General features: G+C 47.2%; 1 protein-coding gene across 7 annotated transcripts in view; it reads left to right on the forward strand.

The window, feature by feature from the left end:
* The window catches only part of FRY (FRY microtubule binding protein), a 344,350-nt gene that overhangs the window by 212,956 nt on the left and 106,570 nt on the right, over window positions 1-24,824 (forward strand). For all 7 annotated transcript variants that reach the window (XM_036228428.1, XM_036228427.1, XM_036228422.1 and 4 more), the window contains 9 exons: window positions 3,581-3,671; window positions 3,891-3,970; window positions 4,085-4,165; window positions 9,116-9,284; window positions 11,777-11,869; window positions 11,959-12,057; window positions 13,715-13,816; window positions 22,656-22,759; window positions 23,188-23,296. In XM_036228428.1, the coding sequence (XP_036084321.1) occupies window positions 3,581-3,671; window positions 3,891-3,970; window positions 4,085-4,165; window positions 9,116-9,284; window positions 11,777-11,869; window positions 11,959-12,057; window positions 13,715-13,816; window positions 22,656-22,759; window positions 23,188-23,296 (928 nt within the window). The remainder of the gene's footprint in view (window positions 1-3,580; window positions 3,672-3,890; window positions 3,971-4,084; window positions 4,166-9,115; window positions 9,285-11,776; window positions 11,870-11,958; window positions 12,058-13,714; window positions 13,817-22,655; window positions 22,760-23,187; window positions 23,297-24,824) is intronic.

Below are 24,824 nucleotides of genomic sequence, written 5' to 3' on the forward strand. Positions count from 1 at the left end.
TCCTCTTCGTCGTCGTCGTCTTTTTTAATGTATTTTTAAAAAATTAAAATGGGGGTTAGGAGGTGTCCAGGTCTCCCTGCCCCTTCGCACAGGTACCTGGCAGTCACTCCAGGGGCCCTTGTTTGGCAGGTGGCACGTTTGGAGCGCTGGTCACTGCCAGCTGTCACAGGGGGGAAAGGCATACAGGGCCTCATCCCGGCATTGGTGGGGATGGGGTGCAAGGGGCCCTGGGTTGTCCTCTGGCCTCCAGGCTCCACTTAAAAGCAGGAGGGCTGTGGCAGGCCCCGCATGACGTTCTCTGGGTCCTTCAGTCCTCGTCAGTGACCCAGGGGCCCCGTGGACCGTCTGGTGGGAGCTGAGGGACAGGACGTCAGCCGTGGCCCGGCAGCTGCCACCCTGAGCCGTGCGACTTTGGGCAGCTCGCCACCTCGGCGCCTCGTCAGCAGAACGGGAAGTCGCCTTAGACCATCTCTAAGTTACTTTGCAGCGGAGACTTCTGTTTGTTCGTAGTGTGGTCCCCTTCTCTGGTGGACTGGAAAGTGGGGTGCGCTGCCGCACACATGCTTCGGCAACCACAAAACCTGCGGCCTCACAGTGAACATGCGTCACCCGCATGTTACGCAGTTACATGCCACATGTCTGAAAGCGACCCACTATAGCCAGGCGATAAGAACGTTTAATACGTTTACCTTTTTTTTTTTTTAAAAGACTCTTCAAAGCAGATTTCTCTATGCAAATCGATTATGCTTTTTTATACTTTCAAAGGTGGTAGACTAAAACTATTTTTAAAGTGGTTACATTTCTCTACATAAATTAGTTATGTTTTTTTAATGCTTTTAAAGACAGTGAACTAAAATTAATTACTCAGAAAATCAGATATTAGCTACTTCTTGTGACATAATTCCTCTCATTTTTCTTGACACTCCTAATGGTTTTTAAAAATATATAGACTTTTCTCGAAATTGAAGACCTGTAATTTTACGAAATTACATTTCATCTGAACTTGTAATTTCATTTTATAATAAGTTTGTGTTCATGCAAGATTAAATCATTTATCATTTTGTTTGGGGGAAAATTAATAACTTTTTCATAGTCAACATTTTTTAGTAGAAGAAATTTTTTTCATTTGGATATAATTCACATATAGTAAAATTCACCCTTTTAAAGTATCTAATTCTGTGTTTCTCATGTATTCATAAGGTTGTACGACCATCAACACTATTTTCATCACTTCAAAAAAAAACCCCCATACTTACATCCGAAACTAGCATAAAATAATATTGGATGTCAACTCTGATTTAAAAATTAAAATTAAAAAAAGAATTGAGATACCAGAAAAATAAGAATAAAAATATTTCCAAAAAAAAAAGGAAGAAGAAAGAAACCCATACCAATTAGCAGTCTCTCATAAATGCTTCTTTAACATAGGAAATTTTGAAGGTAAAATTTGGATTCTGTGTCTGCAATTAATAAATTAATGGGATCCTGTTACAATTTTTCTCATATGTTAGCTTACGAACAGATATTAAAACTTTCCTGGGAGTGGGGAATAGGGCGGTTTTAGTGAGTTGAATCAAGTGAGTTTTATTTAGTTTTGTTCCTTTGTTTAGTCAGGATTTAGTTACTAAAACTAGATTTTTCATGAATTCATTGCTTTATGGATTGAGAATAATAGTTTCTTTTTAAAATATTCTTACTGATTATTTTCAGGAGATCAAAGTAATTTCTGGGATCAAATGTAGAATCAGGACAGTGAAATTAAATTCAACTCAGTGGCGTTTTAGTTCGCATTTGAAAGTTTAAAAGAGAGAGAGAGAGAATGTACGTTGGGGAGGAGGCTGAAAGAATGAGGGTCTCCATAGCTAATAATGTGAGCTTCTGTTACTTGAAAAAAGAGGAACTTTGGAGAAGCATGAGCAGCTGAAAACCGTCTAACGTGACGGATGTGTATTTGGGTTATGATTTCTAAGATTAGTGTAATATCAACATTTCGAGTGCCAAATAAATTTGTCAAATGTCTGGCTCCTGGTAGCCAGACCTCAAACCAGCAACAAAGTCGAGCTCATTATTGGAAAAGTATATATGTCTGGCTTTTATTCGAAAGCATCCATTGGCTTATTACATATATTAGACTCTGGGGCTTAATTTGTTTTTTTCTTTCTACCAAGAACTGCTACTTCATCAAGGTCCTCTGGCCGCTTTTGAAGAACCTTCGAGCCAGCCAGCGTGAGAATTTTCTCTCTGCTGCTGCTGCTCGTTGAGGGGGCCCCTTCCGCTTGGTCTTCAGGCTTCCCGTTTCTGTCCTCCACTGTGTCTGTCCGTCACCTCTGGCAGGGGCAGGCCCTCGTTCTGGTGGGTCTTACAGGACTTCAGATAGGCAGTTTGGTTCGCTGTCCTTCCTCGTGGCAGGACTCCTCGTGACGATCCCGAATGAGTGAGTCCCAACCCTGTCCACGTTTCCCACTTGACAGTCAAAGCTGCAGGTCGCCTGCAAGCCTGTCCTGTCCACTGCCAGCCTTCGCTTGCCTTGACGAAGGTGACAATTCCTCAAGAAGTTCTTTTTACACCTTAAATATTGCCTCCCTTTCTGCTCGTTCCCTCGGGACTGAAAAGAAAAACATTCCACATTTAAAACACTCTCATGTCGACAGTATCTGTCTGACAAGTCCAAATCCTCCCATCCTTTCTCATTGGTTTAACTTAATATACAAGAACTTGTATGTGTGTTTGGAGGACTATACTAAACTAAGCACACGTTTTTAGTTCTCGAGCAAAACTTTACGCGATGGCCGTGATCATCCCCGCAGAAGGGGCGCAGTTCTAACCCTGGACTCGGCCCCTCTCTTCCCGCTTCTGTGCCCGGTAACTTGGCCCTCACTTCTTCTCTCTGTCTCTGTTTGACTCCAAATTAGCCCCCAGTCAGTGCGTTAGATGAGCGGGGAGCCTTCTCTCCTCCAACGGTGCTAATCCTGCTCCCTAACTTTTTTCAGATGATGGCACTTTGCCTCGTGCACCTCTCCTTCCATCCGGTGCTCAGTCTTTCATCCATCATCCCTTCCCTTCTTTCCTCCTTTTAGAAATCTCAAGGGCAAAAGGTCAGAAGGATGGGGACAGGACCAAAAGCAGCTCTGACACTTCCTTCAGCCCCCGTCGCTCCGCTCCACCTGGCGATCACACTATTCCTTGTCTCTCAACTCCTTTTACAAGGTCCTCTCGACGCACGCCTCTGGAGGGGTCTCCCTCTCTTGCTTTTGCCTCTATTTTACAGACGAGAGAATTCCCGGGTTAAAACATCCCTTAGCGAAGTCCCCGAGAGGAGGTTAGAGACTCACAAATAGCTGCTCAAGCTGCCATGTTGCTTGAGATGTAAGACTGGAAGTCAAGGATTCTGCCCCAGAGTTTGTCCACCTTACCACACCGAAAAGAGAAACGGCTTCAGCACGTACAGGTCACCTCGACAAGACGGTGCCACCAAAATCGGTTCACAGTCCGTTGGAGATGAATCCTAGAATTTCAGTGAGTTCTATCTCCCTGAGAATATCTTCAACGTCAACTAATGTGAATATTTTCAATTTTACAGTGACGAGCAGCAGCGGGATTATTTAATGGAAAGACGGGACCTCGCCATTGATTTTATTTTTTCTTTAGTATTAATAGAAGTTTTGAAACAGGTAGGTCACTCATTTAATGTTACTTTTAGATAAGATTTATGTATCTGCAAACTGAAGTATTTTCAAATCTAAGTTTATTGAATCCTTTATGAATTTCAAGTATTGGGTCACATGAATTTATCGATTGCGAAAGTCCATATATAGTTGTCGGGAATACTCTGACTGATTTGATCTTTAATATTTTCTTCCAAGTTAAGAGCTGTCTTTTTTTTTTTCCAGATTCCACTTCATCCTGTAATAGACAGTTTAATACACGATGTTATTAACTTGGCTTTCAAGCACTTTAAATACAAAGAAGGGTAAAGTAATTTCTCACCTTCGAATATTGAAAGGTCGAGCGCTTAAAACGAAATCAAGCTTGCTCTTTTCCGGTGACCAGGGGTCCCTAACTCGTCTCGTCATATCTCGCTTAGGTACCTCGGCCCCAACACCGGCCACATGCACACCGTGGCGGACCTATATGCAGAAGTCATCGGAGTGCTGGCACAAGCCAAGTGAGTAGACGTTGGAGCTTGTCACCATCAGAACAAACAAGGTCATCGGTGCCCTACCCCAGCCCCCCGCATGCGTGAATTTATGGAGGTTCTTATGCTGTGTGTGCCCTGTCTCCGAAACTGACCAAAAGCCCCTGCAAGGCAAATACAAGTCTCTTCCAATTTTTTTCCTCCATTATTTTTTCTTTCACTTGACAGCTGACCCGGCTCCTACCAAGAGTCTGTGAGTTTCATACAATTCATCAAAGAAGGAGCTGGACCCACTTTCTGTTCTCTCTGCCCAAATGTTCCAAAGAAGTTTATCAGTTTTAAAAGTTTTTTTTTGTATTCCCTGAGTGGGCGGTTGTGATCTATCATCCGTGAGTGGGAAAATTCCATTCTGAAATGTCCCTTTACTATAGACCTTACTTAATTCAGCTGAGCTAAAAATGTCCCATCCTCTGTCATGGAAACAAGTCAGGGGAAAATTCTCATTGCTAAATTTATCTGGCCTCATAACACTACGTAGTGGGTGAGAACCAAGTGGTGTCAGACCGTTGGCAACAACGTTCTTCTTCCAAAAGTGGTGGCACACCCCCTCTTCATCTTATTCCACCCTGAGGCAGACTGGGCGACACCCTGTTCCTAGCCGGGCACGACGAGCCAGGGACCTCGCGGGACCCGGCAGAAGCCCCGCGTGGAGCAACGGCATCGCCCCATTCCTGTGAAATGCAGCCCCGGAAGGGGATTTGTACCTTCAAGAGATGGAATTTCCTAACTTAGTAGCATGGAAATACCCGATTTATCCAAAAAAAAAAAAAAATTTTTTTTTTAAAGTATTTATTCAGCAATGTCAACTAACCAAAACATAGACAAGAAGAACTCAGCAACAGACCCATGAAACTCCTTGATGTGACTTAGTTAATCTCACCTAGTTTGTCTGTTAATCTGGATTACCCGTTTTTTTCCTAACACACGAAAAACATCTGTATGAGGTGGAAGAGAAATAGATTCACTGACGCCAGTGAGAATGAATTAAAACCTCCGGAGCATGCAAAACAACTGGACAGCAGTGATCTGTGCCTTTCCGCACGAGACCGCATCGGGCTTTATTATAGCCGCCGCAGTCGCTTAAGCTCATCAACTGTCAAGGAAAAAAAGCAAAAGCGTAATGCATTTTGGAGAGATTTCCATGGCAATCGAATGATAGAAGCATTGGCGTTTCGAAGGGAGAAACTGCAGTTATCTGGCAAATTAATTCACGCACATCTAGTTCATTCCTAGAAAAGATCAGAAAAATGAGTTGTTAATATGTATTTTGGCTGATTTGTCCAACCCTGAAAGTCTCAACTTATTTCTTTGTAATTACCCCAGCAAAGCTCTGTTATCCAATCATTCGGGAAGTCCAACGTGCCAAAAACAACATTTTGTGTTTTTATTAGTTTTCTCTGAATTGCGTATAACGACGTGGTGGCTTCCGTAGCTGCGTGGATTTGGGGTTGTGAGAACCGAGAGACAAGGCCCTAACTAAGGGACATTCGAAGGCTGTAGGACTTTCCGTATTCGGTCAGATGTCCCAGACCAGCATTTTCTTGCCAACAGTGGCTTTTTTTTATGTTCCTGTTACGTCAGTATTTGTCCCTGTTCTGCAGTAGTAGAGCATAAGAAACGCCTCGATTTGGGCGATGCTCCAGGACTTTGAATTCACAAGAGGCCCCCTCGGCCAGCGGGCTCTGGCCTTTAGTCGCAATGATACGCGGTCTTCGCAGTCGATGTACGGGTAACCCGTCCTGATGGCTGGTCCCACCTGAAACTGCCGTCATGCCGCGATCGGCACATTGCTTCCTTCCCTTCAGTACACCAGGACTGCCACATCATCACTGCCTTAGAAAGGCGCTCCCTCCTTCGTTCCCAGGGGCAGGAAGGATGTACGCTTGTCTGGTACCGGGCGTTCGGTGATCTCTTTTTAAAAATAAACTTGAGAAATGCGGCAGTTCTAATTTTGGGTTTTATATCTAGTCCCCTGTGGTAATGCATATGAAACATTTTATTCATTATGATTTTAGTTATATAATACTTAGTTCGGAGTTTAAGTTTTAGCAGAATCACTATTTTTAGGCTCACTAGTGGTAATGTGCTTAATTCTTATCCTGCAGGGAGAACTTTTTCACTAAGTGACATTCGCCCAAAGCATTAATTTTTTCAAAGTCAATTAAGTTAAAATTAGGCTTTTTTTTTAAGGTAAGGTGGACTTTTTTTTTTTTTTTTTGGTTAAAATCTAGTATATTCATTTAAACAGTGATGGTTGCCCCTAAGAGTCATAGATTCCAAAACTGCTTTCTCTTTGTGATATAATCGTAATATATATATTCTACTCTCACTTTTATTATATGCACTATTCATTTTAAAGAAGTTTATTTTATGTAAATGTGATAGCATACCAAAGGCCAAGTAATTATTTAGTTAATGTATTTACTAAAGACAGTAATAAACACTCACGTCATGGTCATTGAGAAGAAATTTATTTTTCCTTAAAATTATTTTGTGGAAAATTAGATCTTAAGTACAAATAGATTTTTGGATTATTTTTATGCTAAAATAACACGATTATGTCTTTTGGGACTTTTTAAAATAAAAGATAGCCATACTTATTTTTAAATGAGAAATAAATAGCCTTTCAGCCACTAACTCATGAGAATATTAAAACACCGAGTTACACAGATAACCTGCCTTCTCCCGACTCCCCGTTTTAGTCATAGATGAGAATGGAAAACAGACGCCCCTCGGTATCATGTGGTCTTCAAAACAATGTAAATCTAACCTATAAGACCCATTTTTCTTTTTAAACTCATATTTTAAAATTAAAACTATAGATGGTTTATTCAGTGTTTGGAAATAACTTGAATTAAAATGGAATTTCTAAAACTCCAGTTCAGAATTATTACATTTTTATAATTTTGGTCGAAAGGGTCACTTTCGTTGTTTTCCTCGCCATTCTTGCTCCCAAACCTCATTCCGTCTCTGCCCAGGGACCTCCGCTCGCCCCCCCAGAAGCTCAGACCCCCTCTGAAATCTCTAGCCAACTGGAAAGAGACCCTGATTCTCCACTGGATGGTGTAGGGGGAAGCGATCCGGCCTTGGGCGTTCAACCTCCCAGAAGGGTCAGAGAGACCCAGGCAGAGTGCCAGGTACCACGTGCTCACACACCTCGCGATGACATCATTATCACTGTCGCTGTTATTCACGTGACTCGTGGTCAACGCTACAGTCTTATCGTCCCAATTAAACCGTACACTGTCGCAAACTGTGCAACCGGAGTGTGATGGAAATTGCTGGAATTGGCATCAGAAGGCCTGGGCTCGAGTCTCTCTGTCACTTTGATCGTCCAGATCTGCTTCTTCATTTGTAAAGTGGAGGAGCATTCAGTGCCTGACTCAACAGGTTGTTGAAATAAAAAACGTGAAGGGGGATAACGTGCATCCAGTGAGCAGCATCTTACAAACGTGTCCGGTGGTTTTCCCTACTCACCAGCTTTAGCACATCGGAGTCACCTGCAGGGCTTGTTCAGAGAGACTGCTGCACTCACCCCAGGGCTGCTTCTTCAGGGGGTGTAGAGCAGGCCAGGGAGTGTGTGTGACTCGTAAGTTCCCAGGTGATGCTGACCTGGGGACCGCGCTTTGAGAACCACTGGTCTGGTCATACCGTTGCATAGAGATTCAGAGTAGGGACTGTAGAGCCAGACACTTTGCTTAGAATTCCGGCTCCACCATTTACCAGCTTTGGGACTTCGTTGCATTGCAAAATCTCTGCCTCAAGTTCCTCTTCTGTAAAATGGGTGTAATAGTGCGGGCATCGAGTGAGTCACTGAACGTGACGCCCACTGAATCTCGCCCGGCTTATTGTAGGGCTGTGTGTCTGCTCACTGCTACCATCATCCTCAATTTTCTTGAAAAAGTAGAAGAGAATGGTGACATTAGAATTTCAAATTTAACTTTTATTATCACAGCTACCCTCTCTCATCACGTCTTTATCCTAACCGATGCGCTTTACTTGTGTGGAAATGCAGGCTGATAGTCTCAGGAAACCAAATGCAGTGAGTCAGTGAGTCTTAGAATGCTTTCCTTGTTTTTTTCTTTTTTTTTCTTTTTCCTTTTTTTTTTTTTTTTTTGAACAGTCAGACTGGCCCTCTCGCAAATAGTTTAATAGTCCGGATAACTTTTATGTGTATGTTTCATCATCCTCAAGTACTTTACAGATGGGCTAGTACTTCGCATCCTCTTAAGGTCTATTCTTTGTTTAATCTTATATGAAGATATTGTTGCTGTCATCAATATTATTAATATTATTTTACTTTCACACAATACAAATGCCATAAGCTCTTTGGGCACTGGGTCTTTTCAGCCGTGATCCCCCATACATAGGGAGCTTGTCCACCTTTTAGCTCTGATTTCAATGTCTGCATTACTAGATTCCCCTTTGACCTAGAAGTATCTTTTTTTCAATAATCCCGAACCTAAAACTATAAAACAAACCACACCATAGAGCTCTGGAAGCAGATGCAAGGACATCTCTGGGCCTAAGTTCTTTCCTGTCGCCATCAGGACCGGCCGGCCTAGCACATTATTGCTCATACGCTCATAACTGGATGCCTCATGCCCTCGGGGTCTTTAAGTGTGCTGAGAATTGCTAAACCCAAGGAAACAGAGCTCGATTTGAGAGCTAGGCCATTTTGAGAGGATCTAAATAACGCTGGGTCATCTCTCTATCCTGAAAGAGACATAGAGCATCTTATAGAATAAGAGAAGAGAGGAGAAGATTGGACCCTACCAAAATCTCCAGTGTCAAACCCTTACACAGTGGTGGCCACTGGACTCTGATTCTAAGGACCCCCATGCCTGTCACCCCAAGATACTGGAGGTCTCCATTGTAGTCTGTTACTTGACAGATAAATGACTTGTGTTCTCTTCTTAGATTCCCTGCCGTGAAGAAGAAATTTATGGCAGAGCTCAAAGAATTACGGCACAAGGAGCAGAGCCCGTATGTCGTTCAGAGCATCATCAGCTTGATAATGGGGATGAAGTTCTTTCGAATTAAGATGTACCCGGTGGAGGACTTCGAGGCCTCTCTTCAGTTCATGCAGGTAATGTCATCAGAGAGCTGCCACCTGGGACAGCGCCTTCCTGGGGGTGGCCGACCAGGGGTGCGAAAACCCGCTCACCCAGGTAGAAAAGTCGTACTTTTCCTTCAACAGTTCATAACGGGCTTCGTAACCAAATGATAGAGTTGCGGGCACAGAATGTCGTTTTAGAGCTTAATAGCATCTTTGGGACAGGGTGTCCAGTGGAACGTCTGGTTAACCTTTTTCCTCTTTTTTTACCCTTTGGCTACGTATTGTTCTGTGAATAAAATATAGCTGATTTGTTTACTTTTTAGATTCGATAGTATTGAAGTGGCTGTGTTAACATTCATGATCATCAGAACTTTAAATAACGAAGAACTCTTTTGTATTTTTACTATAAGAGTCTATTTTTAAAATATCTACCAAACCATACAGGCTTAGGTGTCAGTTACACGGAGTTTATCATTATATGCCAACAGAAGAGTTGTTATTAATGAGGATTTCACAGAATGTGCGGCTTTATTAGAGTTTACAAAACGTTGGTACATAACGGGTTTTTGTTTCTATTCTGCGAATCAGACTTAGTGAGGATCTTAATAAAGAGCGTAGACCCAGGGTTATGGATTCAGGTACACACCCACCAGGACGGCAAGAGGCGAGGGTAACAGCACGGGCTGGTGAGGATGTGCAGAGAACGCAACCTTCATACACTGCAGGTGGGAACGTAAAAAGGCACCAAAGCTTTGGAAAATATTTTCGCGGTTCCAGATGGCAGATCCCGCAATGCCACTTCCAGGTCTATACCGTAGAGAAACGAAAATATATATCCGCACAAAAAGTCGAATGCCAGTGTCATAGCAGCAGTGTTCATAACAGCAAAAACGCAGATAAAACCGAAGTGTCCAGCTAATGAATAATAAACAAAACGTGATCTAGCCATACAATGGGATATTACTTAGCCATGAAAAAAATGAAGTACTGACACATGCTACAATGTGGACGAACTTGAAAATGTCGTGCTAAGTGAAGGAAGCCAGTCACGAAAGGCCACCTGTTCTGTGACTCCTTTTAAATGACTTGTCCAGAATAGGCAAATCCATAGAGACGAAGTGGGCGTGTGGGGCCGGAGGAAGGGGGTGCGGGCAGAGAGGTTGGCAATGGCTGCTCAGAGGTGCAAAGATTCTTTGCAGGATAATAAAAAGGTTTCGAATTCGGTGGCGATACTTGATACCTGTGCGGCGGTGTAGATGTGAAAAGCCTTTGAATCGTACACTTTAAATGGGCGAGTTGCAGGGCCCGTGACCTGTATCTCAGAAAATCTGCCAAGAAATACGTACAGGCTGCGTGTCAAACGTCTCGGGTTTGAAGTCAAGCCCCAGCTCTGTGACCTCAGGCAGGTCAGACTTAACCCCTCCCAGCCTCACTTGCCTTATCTGCAAAGCGGTGACAGTGACAGTAACCGTAGACAGTGTCTCCGAGGATTCCTGGTGCATGGCGAGCACTTGAGCTGTGAACCATTAGCATTTTTATGCCTGATAATTCACGGATCTCTCTGCTCGAGGGCGCCGTGAGAGCGTGCTTATCACACACACCCCGTGATGGCGGCGGGGACCACGATTCTGGAGACCACGGCTACATCCGTCACCGCGCTTGCCGCGCGGGCAGTGCCGGTCTTGGGCTGGGGTCTCAGTGTGATATTGGCAGACCGGGCACTTTCGTAGCTGCCGTTGGCGAGGGTCCCAGCAGCGACTGGGAATAAATGGTCGTAGCTAATGTAGATGGCGACGTGTCATCGCAGCCCTGGGCTCTTCACGAAAACAACAGCTGGTGAGGACCACAGCACGTTACCGAGCGGGGCTGGCGGAGTTCCAGCCGGGCCCCCGTAGGATTCCCTGGGCAACGAAAATACCCCCTCATGGACAACAGTCCACAGCGAAGACATCCTTGCTTGAGGAACTATCGCGAACATTTCCTTGTCTGAGGCGGGGCAGGGAGCCTTCCAGACTTGCTCATAAAACTGAACCATAAAAACCCTTGCGACGTCAGGGCTGGTGAATAAAGAGCTCTTCATCCGGGGCCGTCAGGGCCTAAAATAAGTATGATGTCTCCTGCCTCTCTTCCCACGTTTACCTTCTCTGGGAGTCTGCGTTTTGGGGTTAATCAAGGGCCCAGGGCCCCACACCCAGTAGGCGGTCAACAGAAATTTGTTGGAAATGAATGCTGAACGAATCAACAGTGTCCGCAGGTGACCATCTGCTCACTGGTTGTGTAGGCGCCATGTCCATTCGGTGCAGTGGTTTGACATCGGAGTAGGAGCTGGGCGAGAAAACCAGCCGTGGCAAATGTCATTCTGGCCTCGGCGAACTTAAATACGGACACCGAGTCTGCGATTTTGTTAATAGATTATGGAATAGGCGACGTTAGTGTGTATGATGGAATTCAGAGCTATTTCCTCAAAGTCGTGCAAACCCTAATGTTTTATGTGCACACCTCACTCTTTTTCTGCTTGCCAGGAATGTGCACACTACTTCCTCGAGGTCAAGGACAAAGACATCAAGCATGCTTTGGCCGGGCTTTTCGTTGAAATTCTTGTCCCAGTTGCTGCCGTGAGTCGTTACGTCTTCATTTTTAAGAATTTTTCACACTTGTTTAGAGAAGGTAATTAACGTAACGTTAACGTGCATCTGTGTTTCAGGCGGTGAAAAACGAAGTCAATGTCCCCTGCCTTAGAAACTTCGTTGAAAGTCTGTACGACACCACGCTGGAACTCTCTTCTCGGAAGAAGCATTCCTTGGTTAGTAACTGTGACAAAACTCAGAGCACAAGACCGCAGAGACTAAAGCTCTCTGTTTGGGCGGGATCTGTTTGAGGGCGCCTCACCCGCAGCTCGCTCAGGTACAGGAGGCGTTTCAAAATGAGGAGCTCGCCCTTAACATCGATCACGGTTGACTCACGGTGACGCAAGGGGTTGAGGCCACGTCACCTCCGCTGTTGCTTCTGGTCCTGGGGGTTCTGTTGTTCACTTCCAGGTTGGCTCAACTTGATTTCTGCTTTAGTTTCTGAGATATTCCCCACCCCCCAATCTGAAAGCTAAAGTTTATAATAACAAGTTCTCTTCTCATTCCCAGAGTCTTCCCAGGCTAACCCTATCCCGATATTCAGAACTAAAATGGACCAGGCAGGGCGGGGGCCTGGGACACAGACAGTTCCCCGGGGGCATGACTCCGTCATGACTGAGAAAACGATTTTGGGGAGAGCCTTTGCGCTGAGGAGCAGCATAGAAAATTATTTGAAATTACTGCAGCCTTTTGCCCTCAGTGGTCAATATAGCTCTGGCCCATGGACCAACAAGGGGTCTACCAGCTGTCGTTGCAATAGTGCCAGAAGCCGCCCGCCTGGGTCGCTGCTCATCGGTGTGCGCTGTGCTGGTCTGCCAAGTCAGCCGTAGCCACCACTGACCCATCAGATCCGCTGCTTGGCCGGTTTCCCCCCTGGGGACGAAGCTGCTCATGTGTCTACGTTAGGTGGTCATCGTGACGAATTGCTTGGTCGTGTGTCGTTTTTGTGTGGTTTTGTTTTTAGGTTACTAGCTAGAATTAGAGCTGCACCCAGTGGCAGCAATAGTTCAAAATCAGTTCAAAATTAAGTTACTAAAAATCAGACCCAAGTTAATGAGTCGTCAGGCGCCGAAGACCACTGGGGCAATTGTTTTTTGCTAATTCGAGTTCATGTTTGGTTTAAATCTTCGCTAGCCGTATTTTTGAGCGCCATAAAGGCGTACGCCATCTGGTTCCGCAAAGCGGTGACGGGCTCTGCATGTATGTTTTTGGGTGGCCGGCCACCCATTAGCTTTTCTGTCTTCCCCACTTGCTGCAGGAGACTTGACCCCGGTAGGCAGGAAGAGCATAGGAGTACATCTGTTTATTCCGTCGTAAGCAAATTCCTTCTGTGGTTAAATTCGTCTTGGTGGAGTTTACCGATGCAATAACATTTCTTTTAGGGATCTTCCTTATTTACGGGAAGATTACATGCAAAAGCAAACACGTATATCTACCTCTAACACAAGGACTCCCTAGTCGCTGTTTATGAGCGAAAAAACCAGCAACATTTTCAGAATGAGTGAGCCTTCCTGCTTTCCTTCTGAGGACTGAGAGGGAGCGAGGAAAACGAGTTTGCTTTGAAAATGTGTAACTGGAGGCCAAATCCGTGATTTTTCACTTATCACACACTTGAACACTATACATATCTCTATATTATTCCATCCCCGCCATCATCGGGAAGCGCTGGCGAAACGTCCACCTCTGCACGGCACCTGTTGGGCCTGATTGTGTTCTGAGGGCTCATTTATTCCGGTCCGTACGGGCCACAGAGGGAGGTGGCTCCCGAGAACGCGCGTCACCTGGTGTGTCAGAATATCACCCCTCCTGTGACCTCGTCTCCTTTCTCCTCAGGCCTTGTACCCTCTGGTGACCTGTCTGCTCTGCGTCAGTCAGAAGCAGCTGTTTCTCAGCAGGTGGCATGTTTTCCTCAACAACTGCTTGTCCAACCTGAAGGTTAGTGTTCGCCGGCTTTTACTAAACCAAAAACTCTTTCACAAAAATATGCATAATTCTGAATCTGATGTCTGTGCTTCTGTGAGCGTTTGCGGGACAGTTGTGCTGTACTGTTGAAATAATGAACGACACATGAATTAGAGTTGTCCTTATAAATTACAGTCAGTTTTAAAAGGTGAGCTGTGATAAGAGAAATCACAATAAACTTGGGGTGATATTTTCTAATAAGGTCACTTTGAAAGTAGAATTAAACGCCCCTCTATATTCAATTATTGTCACAATAAAAAAAAAAACTATAAAAAAAATCTAAATGATTTAAAAAAAGGGAAGTCACATTTCATTGGTAGAAGCATGCGAATTGATTTCAGAAGCTCCTCTACCCCGCCCCTCCCCACCCCCAATTCTAGGAAAATACCTGGGGTGGGGGGGATTTCCATTCTGTGGGAGAGTCGACTTAGTAACAGAACACGCTTATTTCTCGCCACTCCTCTTCACGATCGTTTTAAGGCGCTGTATTCCGGCCACGTGCCTGCAGGTCAGTGCCGAGTGTTCGCTGAACGAGTCTCCTCGGGGAGGGGGCACAGGTGGCTGGGGGATGTGGGGGCGACGTCGCCGTCCCCGAGACCCAGGAACCTGCAGTGACGACAACCGCGACGATTCCCTCTCAAACCGGCCTCGTTCCTTGAGAGTGGTGAGCACTTCGGGGCTCGTAGTGACCCGTCGGCAAAGGACCACTGAGTGCGCGCCATGCCGACGTTGGCACGCCTCGCACGTGTGTTCCGCAGCCCTCCCCAGCTGCGTGCAAAGACATCGATTTCTTTTACGAGGCCGACATTCGCTCCTTTAGGACTTCTGAGAAACGTGCTCGCTTACGCAACCCTGTGCGTGCTTACGGGTGTCGCCTTTTGTTTTTCGTCCTAAGAGGCTTTAATTTGGTGAAGTGGTTAAGATCAATTACGTTATTTTGGCATTTATCATAATTACATGATAATCTGCACTAGAACTGTTTTAAGCACCGGCTGTGTACTGGCTCTAAAGGCTGATTGTGAAATCCAAGATTAGAATCACTTATTCTCTTCAAATTGGCACTGAACTCTAAAAGCAGTGAATATAGGGTTAAGTATTCTGAAAACCAAACTTTTCACGGTGATCAACTGTGACATAATGGCCACTTTGAGGTATTTTATTTAGGGATTTATCTGTCTGTCATACATATCCAATATATAGCCCAGTTTCTTTCTCGTGTGTAATTTGGTCCACTTTTAAGTTATCCAGTAATTGGTTCCAGCTAAACATGCTTTATTGTTTTTGTTGTTTTTTTAATTTTACATTTTATCCAGATAGAAAGTGGTCATTTTATTCAAAACAAAGAAGAGAAACTATGCCATGTTCACAGTGCATTTTTCGGTATCTATTATGCCAAATGTGCTTGTGATGAATTTTAGTTAAAATTATATTTTGTGTGACAGTTTATAGTTGTGGCCAAAAAGACCAAAATTTTTATTGTTTACAGTTGGGTTTGAAATACAGCAGCATAATATTACTTTGGAACCTAATTGTTTCAGAGTTAGAACATTGTTTGGAACTCTGGTCGAAGGCCACCAAAAAGACTTAATGACAGGGTTGTCAGTGGCCCGAGAGAGAGATGTTTCTCCGTACAAACACTTCAAGCTTTGGGATTTCACAAAGGGAAAGGCGGTAGATCACAGAGAGTAAGCAGAGTAGAGGCTGAACTGCTTCCCAGAATTCAGCTCAGTTCATTAAGCGTTTTACGAAGTGGTCATGGAGCGAGGTGCTCGGGAAGGTTCTGGAAGTGAGGAAAATAGGAGAAGTCAGCTCTAAAAGCAATAGATGTAGAGCAGAGTCCCCGGCCCCCAGGAGCTTGGCCTTTCTTTGGGGGATGTTACGTAATGAGGCTCAGACCGTGGCAGGTGAGGAGCTGGGGGCAGGGAGCGCCCTGGGCCGTTCCTAGAAGTCTGGACCCCGTGAGGTGGGAAAGGTAGTTATTAGGCCAGGTAAAGGCTGTGATATTTTGCTTTATGGGTAAGAAATTGTTGGAAATTCACCCCATGGAGGCTAAAAGACATAAAAATGTCCTCGATGAGTTACAATCAGAAGAAAAGTGAATCACATATTTTTAGAACTAAACCCAGTATGGATTAAATGGGACCATTTGACAATGTCATAAATACACATAAAACCTCCTAACACTTCGTGAGTCCTCAGTGTGGGGGCGGGTGGAAGAGCTGAGGACAAACTAACATGGCTTCAGAAGCGTCATGTCATAAAGGACCAGCAAACCCATCTTCCCCCATTAGCCTTCCCCTTTCGCCCTCTAGCACCCTCCCTCCCGGGGTCCCCCACGCATGCTTAGGCAATGAGCCTGGGCTTTGCACCCAAGACACTGAACTTGGGAGCCGTCTTGGATGTGTTCTGCAGAAGGAGGTCGTCAGGTGGCAGCCAGCATGACTCAGAGCATAGTAGCGCGTGAGCGTGAACAAGGTCGTTTCATGCCGGCCTGCGGGAAGGTAGGCTCCTTTGTTTTGAAAACTTGATCTAATAGTACTCATACTTTTTGTTGGTAATCCATCCCCATTTATTAATTTATCTTTTAAAGTGTAGTATTTACATAAGTGCTTATAATAACTGCTAGTTTCTTATCCTTTAAAATAGATGTAAGTGGGAGAATTGCTAAATTCCTTTTCTCTCACAATAACGAATATAATATGTCAGTGAGAGCTGCATTATAAAAACAAAACGCAGCCAAAAAGAAACCCCAAAAGTTAAGAAACGTATTTACTCTACGACTGATAACAAGAATAGCTCTCATTGCTTCGAGCTCGGTTATGAGCCAGGTAGGGGGCTCACATGCATTGTCACGGGTTGTTATAAAAATGTCACAGGCCACACTGAGTTCTCCCTGTGTTTTCATGGAGTGCTATTGATGATATTCTAGAAGCTTCACCCAGATGGCTGCTCCTCATGTGAAGGTGAAGCATCAGTCAGCCTAGCTCCATCGTCCTAGAAATCCGAGTACAGAATTAGACAAGGTTCTCCTTCCTTTCGTCTCAGTCCTTGCTTGTGCGAGACCTTGACCGCATCCCTTCATTCAGTCGGTCACTCGGTCAGCAATTCTCTACAAGTGTCCCAGGCAGTGTTGTAGGTGCTGGGGATGAGTAGGACAGCAACACACTCTGGTCTCTTAGACCTTGTGATGTAGTTGGGGAGGCAGACGCTAAACAGGTAAGCAAAGGTGTGAGAAAAAAACTTCAGGTAGCAATAACTGCTAGAAAGAAGATCAAACAGGATGTCTTGGGCGGGGTGGGGGGTGAGAAGAAGGTCTTTTGATTTCTCCTAAGGATCTCAAAAAACTGCGCTTGCCAGAAATTATTTGCTGAAACTTGTCTTCGGCACCTAATACAGATTTGTGTGTAATGGGCAGCGTGAAGTTCAAGGAGGGCTTGTTTTAGGTTTTCATATAATAGTAAGTGTGTTAACATCTTTATTTCCTCAGTGGAGCCACTGAGTAATAGATTAAGGATCCCGGTCTGCCGGAATGCGTTAAAGTGTGTGGCGCCATTTATTTTAAAACAGCTAGTGTTCTCTTCAGAAATACCAAATTTAAACGAGTGGGACAGTATTAGTTATTTTAAATATTAATTTTCGAGAAGTAGTTATTCTGCTTTATTATTAACCTTATTTCTAAAAACAAGAAGATCTCTTATCCGTTTCAGATCTATCAAAGGCACATTTCAAAGTAGAATTTACAAATTCTCATAGTACCTATAAACTGAGTCTAAAAATTAGTGATCAGATGACAGGCTTATTGCTTTTCATGAATGAATACCTTATTTATGCAGCCATTGAATAAGGGAAGTGATCTCCGTAAATTGCCAGTACAGTAATTATAGAGGGTATTCTAAACTGTAGCATATACGTTATGTGGATAATATAGTCATGAAAAAGAGTGAAATATGAGCAAAGCAAATGGATTCAAGTATCAAACGGAAATGCCACAAAGAATCAAGGTCTTGACCGTGACATGCCAGGGAATACAGCAGAGAGAAATCCGTTTACCTGAGTGGCTTTCATTGAAATAGAAAACCAGAAGGTATCTGAGTATGACAAGATCGAACAGTGACTAAAATTGTTTATCAATCTGTGGCGATAGACGTTCACCTTGGAGTGTACGAGAATCTCCAGAGACTCACAGGTGGTTTGACGTCTGCGCACGGACCTTGAAACCTTGAACTCTGGTCTGTCCGGTGAGCCTGTCGCCGGCTAAGTTATCGGTGGAGTCAGTCCTCTCTGCTTGTCACTGTTTACAGTGAGTTGCTGTAACTGAGTCAAAAGCAACATTTAGAGCAAGCGGGCATGGTGTCGGGCAGGCTGGCATGTCACAGGACCGGGGCGAAGTGCAGGGATCCGGGAAAGGTTCACCCCGAAGCCTACCAGTTTGTTGGACAGTTTTATCAGTGCAACTTCAGATCCATAATTAATCTATGGGTTAATTAGTTAATGGAGAAGCAGGTTCCAATGGGAGAATATGCTTTCGATCTCGAAGTAGAGTTCTTTGACGCAGAAACCAGTGGTTTGAGTCTTGTGCTAAAAACATCTGCATCTCAGAACTGTATATCCAGCCCCTGTGTGTTAGCTGCTCTCGGAACACAAAGGCAATGAGGGAGAAGGCCTGGTTTCCAGCAGAGAGCAACCTGGGACGTCCTAGTAGCAGCTCTGAGCAGCCGCCACATACTATTAAACTGGAGTGGGGAGAAAAAAACGGACGCTTCGGAGACCCTGAAGCCTGGTCGCCCAGGTTCACGTCCCGGCTCGGCTGCGTGCCTCTTGACGCGAGAGCGATCGCAGGATCTGCTTCCCAGGGTGTCGTGAGCGTTAAATTCAGGTAGCGTATCGATCCGAACTGATTGCAGCACGCGACGTCCTGAGCACGGCGTGTCATACGCACTACAGTGTCTGAGAAAACGGCCCGTGGGGAGCAGGCATCGGTTGCTACCCCGGCTGCCCTTTACTGGCCCGATGACTTCGAGCGAGTCGCTCGGCCTCTTTCCGCGACAGACTCCCTCAGCGGATGTCGTGGTGTGTGAAGCACTTTTGCAATACCAGCATGCCACGCGCGTGTAAGATGTTCTGTGATGTCACGTGGATTAGCTTCGGCCACATGGAAGGGGTCGCCCGCCACGTGGGTTCTCCGTAAAGAAATCCCGCTTATGCATCAGATCTTTAGCTGCTACTCACGATGTGCTTTGTAAAAATTGGGTGTTTACCTGTAACCTGCCGTATGGCAGTCACTGAGGACACAAAGAAAGACAAACCCAGAATTCCAGGAGCTCAGAGTCTGTGAGAAACACACGACCAAAGTTCTGGAAGCCGAGAGCATCGTAACCCCCTGGGATGCCTCCTAGGTTGCTCAAGGCTCCTGGGCGAAGCGTGGCTGCTAGTGGCTCTACCCCAGGGGGACTCAGTGTTTGATGAGGCACGCGACAGAACCCTGATACTGCACCACATGGATATGCAGCAGCGAAGGGCTTCACGGAGGAGGCGGCACTCACTCCCCTGGCACATGCGGCTGGGGTCAGCCCGCACCGCTCGCTGCCTGCGGGGCTCCGGGGCCTCGTTCGTAATCCGGTTTTGGGGCAGCAGCAGTGCGCGGTCCCCGTGCGCGCTGCCTTGCTCCGTTCTCCGCAGACCCCGGGGAGGCACATGGGGTTCTCACGGCTCTTCGCAGGGAAAGTGGGGTCTCAGAGAGATGAAGGGCCTTCCCCGAGGTTGGCCGCGCCCCGCACACTGCAGAGCCGGTGGAGTGCAAGCCCAGGCACGCACGCGTGCGGTCTGCTTTTAACCCCACTCAGCATGTTGCGGACGTTTGCGAGGCGCAGTGAGCAGAGGACGGGGAGCTGCAGTTCCCGAAATGTTTGCCGTCGGCACGTCTTCAATGCCACTTCGCTGGTTTAGGAAAGTTTCCTTATGTCGCCAAGACGTTCAGTAGAATGTAAGGTAATAATCTTACCTGTTTTACTAACAGGCAAAAAAAAATTCATCCTTTACGTATAAATGTATACATCTAAAGAGTTGGGGCTTCCTCCCCGCCCCACCCCCCCGGAGATGGAATAGTTATAAAGTTTATCTGGAACAATAAACATGCAGAAATATCTGGGAAACCCCTAAAAAGAAAAAGGGCAGTGGCTAGTGGAAGGTAGGCCCTACCAGATAGCAAAATGCTTGATAAGGCCTCAAAAATGAAAATGGTGTGGTGTTAGTGCGCGAACAGACAAACGGAACCAAAAAAAGAGGTCCAGAAACAGACTGAAGTGTGCGCAGAAATGTAGCATGTTATAATAATGACCACACTAAAAAGTTACTTTAAAACTACATCGAATAAGAAACTTAGCTTTCCTAAATCCGAGAAACTACTTCCGATGATCTCCCTAGAATTTATTCACGGGGCATCTTTATTCGGAAAATAGTTCAAAGATAAACTTTATCCTGCGTAATTTCTACAAAAACCAGTACCCGGATTATCCACCCTAAGAATACGACGGCCGAAACAGGACGAGATACACGAATAAGGGACGTGACGTGACGTAAAGCAGAGAGAACTGTGAGAAAGTCGAGTGAGTTCTAAAGACAGTTTAGCCAACACGTGTCGGCCCCCCGCGGAATGGGGGGACCCAGTAGATGTCGGGTGAGCAACGTCCCTTCTCTTCAGACGTCCAAACGAGACCCCACGGAGAGCCGAAGGGCCCCGCTAGCAGTTTGTGTGTTGGGGGGGGGGGGGGAGTTTTTGTTTTTGATTTTTAATTTTGAAAGGTTAAACTAAACTATAATCTCGGATGGCGAAAATACAAACTAGAGCAGAGAAGTGATCATCGTCGAGGTCAGGACACGTTATCTGCGGGATAATTGAAATGGGGAGAGTGATGGGGGCTTCAGGGTTGGCGGACACACACTTTTGTTTACCCTTCGTACGTTTTATTTTTTAATTCGTCTTTTTGAATTTATTGGGGGGGGGGCGCTGGTTCATAACACAAGTTTCAAGCGTACAGCTCCACGTAGGTCACCTGTATGTCGCATTGTGCGCTCACCACGCAAAGCCCGGTCTCCCATCTCCAGGGGTTTGACCCCGTTACAGGAGGATGTGGTCTTGATGGGATGGGATTCAGGACACTGGGGAGGGTCGGGGACCGCAGGAGGGAGGTGGCATTCGAGGAGACTGCAGAGCAGCGGGGGGCGGGCGTTGGAGAACCCCCTCCCGGTGTGGAGAGGGAATGAACGTGGCCTGGCGGGGCTTCGGGGAGCCCGTGGGCGAGCAACGGGATGGGGCGGAAGAGGTGGGCCAGGTACGGCACGTGCGGAAGTGTCGCCTTGGTCCCACAGGCGCCGGGGCAACCACCCAGCCGCGCTTTGTAAATGGAGGGGCGCGTAAGCAGGACCATTGGCGGCGGAGCCACCGCTGGTGTCTTGGCCTCTGCTCCTTCCCGCCCGCCGGCCAGGCCTTCTTACGTGGTCTCCTGGCTCACAGCGCTTCCCGTCATGAGAACCGGTCCCCCGGGTTCACATGGCACACGGGCTCCCTCATGTGACCCCTGCCTTCCTCCGGAGCCTCCCCGACCGCTGCCACTCGCTGGGCCCCAGGCCGTGGCATGCGGACGGTCCCCGGGCCGCCGGCCGTGGCATGCGGACGGTCCCCGGGCCGCCGGCCGTGGCATGCGGACGGTCCCCGGGCCCCGGGCCGTGGCATGCGGACGGTCCCCGGGCCCCGGGCCGTGGCATGCGGACGGTCCCCGGGCCGCCGGCCGTGGCATGCGGACGGTCCCCGGGCCCCGGGCCGTGGCATGCGGACGGTCCCCGGGCCCCGGGCCCTGGCATGCGGACGGTCCCCTGTGCCCCCCGGCAGTGGCATGGGACGTGGCATGCGGACGGTCCCCGGGCCGTGGCATGCGGACGGTCCCCGGGCCCCGGCCCTGGCATGCGGACGGTCCCCGGGCCGTGGCATGCGGACGGTCCCCGGGCCCAGACACGCGGCCCGTCTTCACCAGCCCACCCGGCGTCCATGCGCTCTCGTCTAAAACGCTCTCCCTCCCCGCTGTTGGCTCACACAGTCCCAGGTTCCTAGTGCCACCCACAGTCTGGCCCGTGTGGCCGCTCGGGTGTCCGCTAGGTGAACGGGTGAGGGGCGGAGGCGCGCCCGCATGTCCGTCCGCCCCCGGAAACCGTTTCCGGCTCCTTCCTTGGGTTTGCCGCCGGCCTCCTCTTTGATCCGCCAGCCCCAGCCACTTTGCAGACACCTTTGTCGTTTATACTCCATCCGCGTCCCCCACAGTTGGTGACCGCCTGGCGGAAAAGGTGGGCTTTCCCCTCGGTGGCCTGGTTCTAGCAGAGCGCCTGCCGCACGGCTGTCCCAGTAAACGCTGGAGGGTGGTTAGACGGGAGGTGGGGGGCAGGGGCTAGGGAGGCAGGGTGGTCACAGCGTCTACCAGGACACAGCGACGTAGGGCAGATCGGTTCTCCTCTCGGCCGTTCGGGTCCCCCGGAGCTGGAGGAGAAACGCAGTCTCGAGTGTTCACCTTGGCGAAGGGGAGGATGACAGGCCTCCCCCGGAATGCCTCTGTCCCGCCCCCAGGGCTCTTTGGGTCCCTTGTCATAGATGATTTACCCCGTGGGCACTGGGAGCTAAGAGCCCATGCGTCCCCGATGATGGGTGCGCCTCATGGGTGCCCTGCCAGCCACCCGGGGCCTTCGGTGTCCCAGCATCCAGAAAATACTCGTCCTACGTCTGCCGCCGTTTCCTCTCAATCTCACGTGCTGGTTTCTGTCGTAGAATAAGGACCCCAAGATGGCGCGAGTTGCCCTGGAATCTCTGTACCGGTTACTTTGGGTTTACATGATTCGAATTAAATGCGAAAGCAACACAGCTACTCAGAGGTAAGGAGCCGGCGCGGCTTCCTGGCCACCACGTCCCTCAGCCACTGGAGACGGTGTTTCGTGTTCCTACCTACCTGCGCTGACCCAGCCAGAAGCTGGTCGAAGCTGGCAGCGTCTAGAATACCTCAGTCCTCAGGACATCGTCAGGCTTTCCCGAGTCGTGGGGCCGGCAGCCGGGATAGAAACTCCAGCCTCGACCAGGGCGGCCAGGGTCTGTCAGGGCCACCTTTGTCCCCTTAACAAAGGAAGTGGCTGCCATTTTCCTGCTGCCCCTAGTTTTCCAGAAACAGTTTTCACGGAGGAGTTATGCTAACGGGGAAAGGATGCCGCGGTTTGTTTCCTGGTGACTCTGTGATAACTCCGATGAGACGGAGCCCTGGGCTCAGCCCATCCTCCTTGCCCTCGCTCTCTCCCCCCTTATCTTTCAGCCGGCTCCTCACCATCATCGCCACGCTTTTCCCCAAAGGGTCCCGCGGCGTGGTGCCCCGGGACATGCCTCTCAACATCTTCGTGAAAATCATTCAGTTCATCGCCCAGGTAACGGAGTCTTCCCACTGCCTTTGGGTAGCCGGTCACCCCCTCGGGAGCCTTAGGTGTCCACTTTTCAGAGTGGCTTTGCAAGCGTTTTCACACGTAGCTTCTGCTTTTTGCCTCGAGGCAAACCGTGACATGGGTGTGTCAAAGTGTTTTCAGCATTTGACCAGCGAAGGGACTAAGAGACAGAATTTAAGTGACCCATCTAAGGTCACAGAGCCCATTAGGAAAAGGGTCTGTCAACACGCGGTCTCCACCTTTTTCCCCGCTTCCCTGCTCTGGAGTCTCAAGTCAGGAGGAAGCAGAGGCTGGTGTTTCGAGGGCACCAGGAGGAGACCATTTCGTGAACTTCGAGGGGTAGATAACAATGCTGTAACTTTCCCTGTGCGTAAGAAGAACGTACTGGGACCGTCTCGGTCACCAGACGCTTAGGCTTCACTAGGAACTGATCTGATACCTTGACGTGTCTAATTTACTTAAAAATTGGGTCCAGTCATATTTAAACATAGTTTTTTAGTGCTCAAGTTACTATTTAGACCCAGGAGTTTTACTTTTTAAAACAGTTTGTAAGTAAACGGTTTCATCCCAACTTTTCGATTTGCAAAGGGATCTTTAAAGACGATCATTCCGGCTCGAGCTCTGCCACGAGCCAGCTCTGTATCCTGAAACAAGTCAGACATCATTTTTCTTCTGTGCATGAAATGTGCTTGCCCGGTGCACCTCAAAGTGTTTTGTGGGCAAAGGGAAATGAGAGGCATGAACACACTGTTGAAGTACAATTGATATTGATATAAAGATCTAAGTTCGATTGTTGCTTCCAAGATTGTTTAATATACGATATCTCTCTGCACATTTGGTACAGTGAAACACCTTTGTAATGTTTGTGCTTAGGGAAAGGACGTTACTTGCTTGGCAGGCAGATAAATTAATGTAACTTTTCTACCTGTAGTTGCCATGTGCATGTGGCTGGGAACGTGCTTTGATTATTCTGGAATAAGTTGTATAAAATGAACCTGTCGTATCTTCACAGCCACGGTCTCAAATTATTAGAATCTGGCCCCAGCCTTCTAATTTAAGTAACCTTGACATATCTAGTTTCTTAATTATTGATTTCACTCGCAGAATTGCTCGTTATATAACATGAGCCCAAGGATTTGCAGTCTTAGAGAATAGAAGAAGCAATTTTGCAGTGGTATTTTTTTTAAATAACATTTTAAACAGAGTTTCAGGAAGTTATCGGCATTTGCAGTACAAGCAGGAGGAGTTGGGACTATGTATAAGCCCAGACACTAGAAGCATTGTGATTTTCCATTTCTTGTTTTTCTGGTTCCTCATGCCGTGCTTTGGGGGCTGATCGCATGCATTGTATAATGAGAGCATCTCTCATGAGGACGGAAGCAGCTCCACCAAGGGTTTGGCGGGTGTGGTGACCGGTGACGCTGAGCAGGACCCCTCGTCTCCTTAGCAGCCACCTGTTTGTGCATGTGACGAAAGTGGACGTTTCCCGTTTAGTTTGTATTGTAACACTTTT

The sequence above is a fragment of the Rousettus aegyptiacus genome, unplaced genomic scaffold, assembly GCF_014176215.1.
Source record: "Rousettus aegyptiacus isolate mRouAeg1 unplaced genomic scaffold, mRouAeg1.p scaffold_m13_p_11, whole genome shotgun sequence".
Lineage (NCBI taxonomy): Eukaryota > Metazoa > Chordata > Mammalia > Chiroptera > Pteropodidae > Rousettus > Rousettus aegyptiacus.